We start from the raw sequence: 10176 nt of genomic DNA on the forward strand, positions 1-10176 counted from the left end.
ATGCCTAAAGCGTAAAGTCTCTAGGCCTAACACCTAAAGCGGATGTGTGCGGGCACAGCACAACCGGTCTACACAGCCGGCTCCGCGGACACCCCACTCCTCGGGGAGTTGCGCTTTAACTTCCTTATAGCAGGTTGAGAGTTCAGGCCCCACAGTTTTAAGAGGAAGGCGGAGCCCCAGCTGGTGTTTTTCCAGGAAGCACTTCTTGAGCTCAGAGGAAAGCGGGGAGAGAAGGCCAAGCGCCGGGCGTTTCATTCATTGCTCCTCTTTCTCCCCCTCCCTACCATCCCTCCGCCTAGACTTTCTCTCCTCTTTTCCCAGTGCGAGCTTGACGTCTGTCTCCTGGATACCAGACAGCCAATCGCCTAGTTGCTAAGGGAGGAGTGCGGCCAATCAGGCGTCGTTGCTACCTGTGAGTAATATTTTTAGCCGAGAGGGACGCTCGGTTCCACTCCCACTGTAACTTCGTGTATTTCTCTGCTGCAGGTTGTGAAAAGGGCGCTTACCCGCCTCCCTGGAGTCCCTCTCTTTCCCCGCTCCCTGTTTGCCCGCTCACATTTCAACCGAAGATTATCTTAAACTTGCATTACAGGAAGGCACCGTGTTTATTGTGTGTATTTATGTTAAAATACATTTGAATACACGCATGCATATATATACTTGGATACGTACGCAGTTTGGCACGGAGGCCTGGGTTGGGACCTTTGGAATAAAATGTGATTCTTCTTACAGTCTCAAGCCACCCCACGTCCGAGTTGCTGCCAGATCGCATGGGGAGGTCTGAAGTGGGATGCAGAGGCAGTTAAACTGTCACCTGGGAGGGAGGTGTGGCCAGGTGGTCTCTCTTCCCCACCCCCAGCCTGGCACGGCAGCTTTGGGTTCTGCTGTTGCCACTCTCTGGGTGGCAGTTGGCCTAGGCCCCTGAGGTGATTAATATTCAATTAGTCGGGTGCACGAGTCCCTGTCACAGTTCGCCCTTTCTCTAGGCTCTCCTGGGTGCACTGGAGGCCGATTTGGTAGCTCGTTCACGAGTGGGATTTTCCTGGGCCACAGTCCCACTCGGGTAGTGCATTTTTGTAAACTGTCCCCTCCTTCTCGAGGCTCTCCTCCCGTTCTTCCCCGCCGCCCCGCCACCTGCCTCGCTCCCCTCCCCCGTCTTCTCTCCGGTGCTCTCCGCCCAGATTTAGCGTCAGCCGCCCCACCCACTACCGTCGCCCTCACTGGCACGTCTGCCCCCCAATCCCGTTCCCAGCTTTCTCTTAATCCCACCCACAGTGGCTCCAGAACGTCGGCTCATTGGCCATCGTGGAGCCCGAGGGGTGTGGCGTTGTCCACTCGGCCCTCCGCCGCCCGTCAGGACATGGGCAGGCGAGACTTGACCAATGGCATCGGGGGGCAGGGCAGGGGCGGAGCCGCTGCTGAGGGTCTGGGGTGCGGGGCCGCAGGGCGGGGAATGGTTACGCGGCCCGGAGCTGTGTGACGCGAGGCGGGCGCGCGCGCACCCCTACGGGAGGGGATGGGGGCAGGGAGGAGACTATAAAACGAGAGGCGGGGCGCGCGCCGCGGCAGAAGGAGCGAAGCTCTGGCCCGGCGCGGAGTGGGCGCACTACGGGGACGCTGGGCCCGGCACCGGGCTGTGTGGAAAAGCGAGCGCGCTCGCCTGACCCGTCCCCGCCACCCCGAGCCACAAGGGTCGAGTTCCTGAGACCCGCGCCGAAGCCCCCGGCCTCCGCCCGGCGGCGCCGTCTTGCATTCAGCCAACTGGCCGCTGCCGACCCTCCCGAGCCCCCGCCCTGCCGCCCCTTCTCCCCCGCCCAGCGGCCGGGTCTGTGGTGGAAGCAGCCAGTAAGTATCGAAGGGCGGCGGGCGGGGTCCGGAGGCGGAGGGGCTGCAGCGGCGTCGAGCCCCGGGCCCTCGGGGACGGCGGCGTCGCGGCCCGGGCGCGGAGGGGAGCGGCTCCGAGGGGCCCCAGCGCGCCCGGGGCCCGGAGGCGGGGCCGGCCGGCGCGTCGGTCTCGGCTTGGGCCGGGAGGGTGAGCAGGGAAGGGCTGCCCGGGCCGAGCTGACGGGAATCGGGGGTTGGGGCGCCCGGAGGAGCGGCGAGCTCGAGGGGGACGCCGGGGTCCGCGGGGCCGGTGGCCGCCGGGACTGAAAATGGTGCGGGGGAGCCGGTGCTCCCGGGCTCTGGCCAGGTCCCAGGAGCCTCGGGCGGGGGGCGGGGGGCGGGAGCGGCGGGTCAGGTTACGGCGGGGGGAGGGGAGCGGCTGACCCGGAGCGGCCGGCGCCCCGACCTGCCGGGTGCCCGGCCCCGAGTGGTTGCTTTGCCATTTCTCGTGGCCTTCCTCCTCCTCCTTTTCGGAGGAGACTTGTACTCTCCTCCTCCTCTCTTCCTCCTCCTCCTCCTCCTCTCTTCCTCCTCCTCCTCCTCTCTTCCTCCTCCTCCTCCTCCTCCTCCTCCTACTCCTCCACCTCCTCCTCCTCTTGCTGCTGCTGCTTGCTGCTGCTCCAGCGCTTGGGCTCCGAGGGCTGTGAGCTGAAATCTAATGAGACCCAACTGGCTGTTTATGTAATTCTTCACACTCCTGTCTTAAGGCGTTGCTTTAAAACTACCTTCCGCGGAGCCTGAATTTCGCTCGGCTGCACCTTCAAGCAATTTGGCTTAATCAGCTGCCTTCGCCGGCACTCCGGCTTTGGGCTTGCAGAGTGTAGTTTGTGGGCCGCCGGGGATCCTTTCCCTTTGTCATCACGAATATGGAACATGGAACAGATGGATTAATACCAACTTGAGTTTTAAATGCCCTTTTAAATCAGCCTCAGTGTACGAATAGATTCCTTTTGCAAATATCTTCTGTTTGCCCTTGATCTTTTCTTCTCCCCACCCAGTGCTGATCCAGCAAACGTTTAAAGGTCGACCTTATCGTACCAGCCTCCCCGGCTGTTCTCTTATCGTGAAGGAGGGAGGTGGTTTTGAAAATCAGAATAAAACTCAGAAGCTCTCCCCTTTAAAGAGAATAATCAATAGAGTGTTGAAATTAATTATTGCTTTTGTTGCACTTGCTGCTAAAGAGAAATTTTCAGACTTAGAAAAATATACATTGAAAAGAAAAGGCACGGAGAACCTCGATTATTACAGTGTATGCCCTTAGTATTCAAGAGGGCAGCTATATGGGATAATTTGTTTCATAATTATCGTTCACAAGGCTGGCAATTCATTTAGTATTTAGTATTTTTAATTTTAGCATCATGTACTTTGGAAATCAAAATAATTTCCCTAACTCCTCAAATGTCTAAATGTTTAACGATACAGCAGATTGAAGCAGCATAAATCCAGAATGAATTGAAATATAAAATTCACTTCTAAATTGGTGAATAGGAATATGATCACTTTCTAAAACTGGTATATATGTGTGTGGAGGTGGGTGGACGGGTGTCTGGAGTAGAGTTTCCAATAAATAATCTTGTGAGAATTGAAGGAAGAAATACGCTACATGCGCTAGAGAGATACTGTTTTCAGGAAAAGAAAAAAAAGTAATAGGGTTGAAAATTTTGTTTTAAGTGTAAATCCTAAGTTTTCCCATGAGATTTTGAACTTCAATAAACAATTTTCTATTGTACGTTCCTTTATTTTGTGCTATTTATATTTTTCTGACTTGCTAGCCTATTAAACTTTTCCTAAAGTAACGTTACTCTGGGGGTAGAAGAGGTTGTGGGACTGAGATTTATCTTATTTGGACATGTTTGTTTTTGTTTTGTTTTGTTTTTCTTTAAGGAGCAAGACCACTCAAGGTGAAGGATAACCTACAGAATACCAGCACTCTGAATGAGAATTTGTTTCTCTGCCACAAACTGAACACTTGTGTGTGTGTGTGTGTAGGGGGGAGTTGAAACACAGAGCTCACTTTGTGGCATAGCAGCTATGCAGCTTGAAATCCAAGTAGCACTAAATTTTATTATCTCATATTTGTACAATAAGCTTCCCAGGAGACGTGTCAACATTTTTGGCGAAGAGCTTGAAAGACTTCTTAAGAAGAAATACGAAGGGCACTGGTATCCTGAAAAGCCATACAAAGGATCAGGGTTTAGATGTATACACATAGGGGAGAAAGTGGACCCAGTGATTGAACAAGCATCCAAAGAGAGTGGCTTGGACATTGATGATGTTCGTGGCAATCTGCCACAGGATCTTAGTGTTTGGATCGACCCGTTTGAGGTTTCCTACCAAATTGGTGAGAAGGGACCAGTGAAGGTGCTTTATGTGGATGATAATAATGAAAATGGATGTGAGTTGGATAAGGAGATCAAAAACAGCTTTAACCCAGAGGCCCAGGTTTTTATGCCCATCAGTGACCCAGCCTCATCAGTGTCCAGCTCTCCGTCGCCTCCCTTTGGTCACTCTGCTGCTGTAAGCCCTACCTTCATGCCCCGGTCCACTCAGCCTTTAACCTTCACCACTGCCACTTTTGCTGCCACCAAGTTCGGCTCTACCAAAATGAAGAACAGCGGCCGCAGCAACAAGGTTGCACGTACTTCTCCTATCAACCTCGGCTTGAATGTGAACGACCTCTTGAAGCAGAAAGCCGTCTCTTCCTCAATGCACTCTCTGTACGGGCTTGGCCTGGGTAGCCAACAGCAGCCACAGCAACAGCAGCAGCCATCCCAGCCACCGCCGCCCCCACCGCCGCCGCCGCAGCAGCAACAGCAGAAAGCCTCTGCTCTCTCTCCCAATGCCAAGGAATTTATTTTTCCTAACATGCAGGGTCAAGGTAGTAGTACCAATGGAATGTTCCCAGGTGACAGCCCCCTTAACCTCAGTCCTCTCCAGTACAGCAATGCCTTTGATGTGTTTGCGGCCTACGGAGGCCTCAACGAGAAGTCTTTTGTCGACGGCTTGAATTTTAGCCTAAATAACATGCAGTATTCTAACCAGCAATTCCAGCCTGTCATGGCTAACTAGAAAAAGAAAAAAATGTATCTTACGAGTTGAAATGCACGGGCCCAAGGGGGATTTTTTTTTTTCACCTCCTTGAGATTTTTTTTTTTTTTTTTTTTTAAAGCTTATAGTAAGGATACATTCAGGCTTGGTTACAAAAATAAAACATGCATCATTTTTCATTTGCCAACCAAGCACAAAGTTATTTTATACTGACTGTATATTTTAAAGTATACTCTCAGATATGGCCTCTTACAGTATTTAAGATATAGCAAGGACATGGCTGATTTTTTTTTTATAAAAAATTGGCACTAATAAGTGGGTTTATTGGTCTTTTCTAATTGTATAATTTAATTTAGTACAAAGTTTGTAAAATATCAGAGGATATATATATTGTTTCTACGACATGGTATTGCATTTATATCTTTTTACTACAGTGATCTGTGACAGCAGCAGCTTCATGTTGTATTTTTTTTACTGAAATTGTAAAATATCCATCTTAAAGACATCAACTATTCTAAAAATTGTGTACAGGATATTCCTTTAGTGGTGGAATTAAAATGTACGAATATTTGCTTTTTCAAAAAAAATGTATTTTCTGTTAAAGGTTTAAAGATTTTTGCTATATATTATGGAAGAAATGTAATCGTAAATATTAATTTTGTACCTATATTGTGCAATACTTGAAAAAAACGGTATAAAAGTATTTTGAGTCAGTGTCTTACATGTTAAGAGGGACTGAAATAGTTTATATTAAGTTTGTATTAAAATTCTTTAAAATTAAAAAGCACTTCTCGTGGTCTTTATTTTGAAGCTGTTGCCTGGCCAGTGCTTGGGATGATTTTATTCATTCATTCATTCATTCATTTGCAGCTTTCTTCAGCCCACACCTGTCTCCCTGTGATAGGGATGGTTATGCTACAGCTAGCCAACCCTATTTTACAGCAAGTTTTAAAGTGTGTCTGCTGACATGTAAGAGAGTCCCATGATAAAATGAAATTCACTGGTAACCTGAGAGGATGTATTTGAAATGTATAGGGGGAGGCCATTGGATCGGTTTTCTGTTTCTGCATGGGAGATGAATAACTCAGAAACCTTGCTTGGACAAAACAGCTGACCTAACTAAGAAGATTAGGTGTGTTTACTAATTCTCACACTTAAAGTTCAGTCATATTTAGCTGGAGAATATATGATCAAAATCTGAAGATTGGACAGGTTGCTCGATGTTAGTATTCCGTGTGCATTTTCCCAGAAAGTTTACCTTTTTTTTTTTTTTTTTTTTCCAATACACTTGGATAGCCAATCTGCTGCTTTGGAAGTAGAGGGGAGGTTCAAAGATTACTCACCTATAATACATCAAATTGTAGTGGCTTGGGAAGGGGGTTCTTAAAAAGTGAGGAGTCAGAAGAGAAAGACGCTATTTTTGAAGTAAATTAAGTCATTTCACTGTTTAAATGTCCATTGATAGTGTGTTGACATCGTATCGGTGAGAAATTTGCCTTGAATTGGAGGAAAACTTTGTACATATAGTAGGAACCAACACTGTCTGGGTTCCTGGTGAAATAAATTTGGTCTTAACTGAGTTTTTTTGGACACCAATGTACAAAAAGCCTTTTGTCTGTTACCCATGCAGTTCAGAGCAATAAAAAGTTTTAAAAACACAAGCACTAGGCATAACCGAGCCGAGCTGTCTGCTCCATGGTGAGGCCTTTGTCCTTGAGTGGACAGAATGAGGCTATGAAGAGGTACTGGGATAGTGAGTGGAACCGGGAGATCCGGTCTGCCAGCACCATCAATCATGTGCTTTTGTGATCCCCAACTTTGAATAGCTATAAGAACACTCACTAATGGTTTTAAGTTCTAGTATCTGCTAGAGACTTTTGGGTGAGGTTCTAGGCTTACCAGAAAAAATGTTTTACGAATCTTTTTTTTTTTTTTTTACAAAGAAAGACTCCAGTTTTAACATACTTCTTCTGACCATCAGAAGGCAGCGGGACAGTAGATATACATAGAATTTGTAACAATCTGGGACACTAATACGTACAATCAGATTCTAAGTAATTGAGCTTAATGTAAATATGAATATCTCCCACATCTTATGGATGTGTGTATTGCCAAAAGATCCTAGAGAAATTTCATATTCATCCATATGTCAGTCTTGATTGGCTTCAGAAAAATCAGTTCAATTTGAACTTGGTGTCCTTGAAGGCTTTTTTTTTTTTTTTTTTTTTAAAGAATGAACAGAGGCACTGTTTTCATGCCCTTTTTGCTCATTAGGAATGGAAGTATGTTTTAAATTTTTATTTTAATTCCAGTTAACATACAGTACAATACTACTTTCAGGTATACGATATGGTGATTCAACACTTCCATACGTCACCTAGTGCTCATCACAACAAACGCACTCCTTAGTCCCCATCACCTGTTTCACCCATCCTCCCACCCACCTCCCCCCTGGTAACCATCAGTTTGCTCTCTGTGGTTAAGAGTCTGGTTCTTAGTTTGTCTCTTTTTTCCCCCTTATTTGTTTTGCTTATTAAATTCTACATACGAGTAGAATCTTTGTCTTTCTCTGACTTCTTTCCCCTAGCATTATACTCTCTGTCTCCATCCATGTCGTTGCAAGTGGCAAGGTTTCATTTTTAGGGCTGGATAATATTTGTGTGTATATATATGTAGACATATACCACATCTTTATCCATTTATCAACGAATGAACACTTGAGCTGTTTCCATAATTTGACTGTTATAAACATCAGGGTGCAGGTATCTGTCCCTTTGACTTAGTATTTTTGTATTCTTTGGATAAATACCTAGTAATGCAATTGCTGGGTCATAGGGTAGTTCTATTTTTAACTTTTTGAGGCACCTCCATACTGTTTTCCAGAGTGGCTGCACCAGTTTGCATTCCCACCAAGAGTGTGTGAAGGGTTCCTCTTTCTCCACATCCTTGCCAACACTTGTTTCTTGTGGTTTTGATTTTAGCCATGGAATGGAAATTTTTCTTTTTAAGATTTTATTGTTAAGTAATTTCTACACCCAACATGGGGCTCAAATTCAACCCCGAGATCAGGAGTCACGTGCTCCACTAACTGAGCCAGACGGGCATCCTCAGGAATGGAAATTTTTCAGAAGGTACTTTTGTCAGGGGCACTGAGTGGCTCAATTGGTTGAGTGTCTGACTTTGGCTCAGGTCATGATCTCAGTTGGTGAGTTTAAGCCCCACTCTCTGCTATCAGCATGGAGCCCACTTCGGATTCTCTGTCCACCTCTCTCTCTGCACATCCGCTGCTTGCGTTCTCTCTCTCTCTCAAAAGTAATTTTTTTTTTTTTAAAAAAGGTACTTTTGTCTAGCATACCTTATAAAGCCTTAGAAAAGCTTACTTAACATCTTGGTCCCAAATCTTTTTCTCCCCATTCTGCTGTCACACTCTTGACCCTTTGTGGGAAATGTTTTAGTTGACAATTTGATGAGTTAATTTCTTTTTTAAGATTTTATTTTTAGGGGCGCCTGGGTGGCTCAGTCGGTTGAGCGTCCGACTTCGGCTCAGGTCATGATCTCGCGGTCCGTGAATTCGAGCCCCGCGTCGGGCTCTGGGCTGATGGCTCAGAGCCTGGAGCCTGCTTCCATTCTGTGTCTCCCCCTCTCTCTGCCCCTCCCCCGTTCATGCTCTGTCTCTCTCTGTCTCAAAAATAAATAAAACTTAAAAAAAAAATTTTTTTTAAAGATTTTATTTTTAATCTCTATACCCAGAGCGTGGGACTTGAACTTACAAACCGTGAGATCAAGAGTCTCAGGATCTACCACTAAGCCAGCCAGGCACTTCTGATGAGTTAATTATCTTAATAGGTCTTTCTCATTGTTTTTACTTCTATAACTATGGATACTGTCGGTATAGCAGCCTCTGAATGGCCCATTCTTGGTGTCCAAAATACTGTCTTACAGATTGCATAGCTCATTGATGATTGAATAAGATGATACCAAAAAGTAGCTCTTTGGGTTTAGAATATTCCTTACTGACTGTCTTTTCTAAAATCAGGTGTATTGTTAAATCTCCTTTGAATAGCTTTAAGCCTGTATTAGATGGCAAATGTAGACCTTCAGTCAAAATGCCTCCTTAAAAAAAACAAAACAAAACAACAACAAAAACGCCTCCTTAAAGATAATGACAATCTTTATTTACTGTGGTTAACTTCTTAGCTTTTGAAGGTGAAACTAAAGGTGCCCTAAGTGTAAAATGTTCCAATGTGTGTTTGTGTTAATTTCATTCTCATATAGCTGTCTTATGTACAGGCATTTTAATTGAGAGATTCGCACAAATGTTTAGGAGGTAGGTTATTTTAAAACAAGTCACTGTAGGGGTGCCTGGGTGGCTCAGTCAGTTGAGTGCCCGACTCTTGCTCTCTGCTCAGGTCAGATCTCACTGTTCATGAGATCGAGTCCCACTTTGGGCTCACCCTGACAGCACGGACCCTGCTTGGGATTGGGATTCTCTCTCTCTCTCTGTACCCCTCCCCCCATCTCAAAGAAATAAACTTAAAAAAATAGGGGTGTCTCAGTCGATGAAGCATCCAACTCTTGGCTTTGGCTCAGGTCATGATCTCTCAGTTTGTGAGTTCGAGCCCTTCGTCCTTAGGCTCTGTGCTGGCAGCACAGAACCTGCTTGGGATTCTCTCTCTCCCTCTCTCTCTGCGTGTGTGTGTGTGTGTGTGTGTGTGTGTGTGTGTATGTGTGTGTGTGTGTGTGTGTGTGTGCTCTCTCTCTAAATAAACTTAAAAAAAAAAATCACTGTAACATACAGAAAAAAGTATCTCTAGTTGGACATAGTCAAGCTAATGAGGTAAAATGCTGGTTGGAGATCTCCCAAACCCTTTCCCTACACAGAAAATAGCATAGGTATGGTAGGGTACAAATGCATCTTTGCTTGACTACAATGCATGCTGTTATCAGAAGGATAATAACGCAAGGGCAAGATCAGGTAAGAGGAAAACAGCCTTATTAGAAGACAAGTATGTAAAATTGCCGTTGCTGAATAAAACTGTTGATAGCGTTCACTATGCCAATCAGTTGATGCTTAATCGATTTGGCCCGGGAGGCCACTTAAGATCCAAGGTCTTCAGTTTTTTGGTGTGTTATCGTAGGAAGACACTTTCTTCATGGTTAACGAACCTTGGATCAGTATCTGTGCATATACCTGGAACATCAGTACAACACTTCTGTTAAAGCCATTTAAAAAACCCTTTTAAA

General features: G+C 45.9%; 1 protein-coding gene across 2 annotated transcripts; it reads left to right on the forward strand.

Moving 5' to 3' along the window:
- Positions 1-321: 321 nt before the first annotated feature.
- On the forward strand, positions 322-5719 carry TOB1 (transducer of ERBB2, 1). 2 transcript variants are annotated; one of them, XM_040497132.1, is made up of 2 exons: positions 322-412; positions 3769-5719. In XM_040497132.1, exon 2 carries the CDS (start codon positions 3916-3918, stop codon positions 4951-4953), a length of 1038 nt encoding a protein of 345 aa, XP_040353066.1. In that variant the 5' UTR covers positions 322-412; positions 3769-3915; the 3' UTR covers positions 4954-5719. The 2 variants fall into 2 exon arrangements, with proteins under 2 accessions (XP_040353066.1, XP_040353065.1); XM_040497131.1 differs by lacking the exon at positions 322-412 and adding an exon at positions 1562-1845.
- Positions 5720-10176: the final 4457 nt, after the last annotated feature.

Source organism: Herpailurus yagouaroundi, unplaced genomic scaffold, assembly GCF_014898765.1.
Source record: "Herpailurus yagouaroundi ecotype Mexico unplaced genomic scaffold, PumYag 189, whole genome shotgun sequence".
Lineage (NCBI taxonomy): Eukaryota > Metazoa > Chordata > Mammalia > Carnivora > Felidae > Herpailurus > Herpailurus yagouaroundi.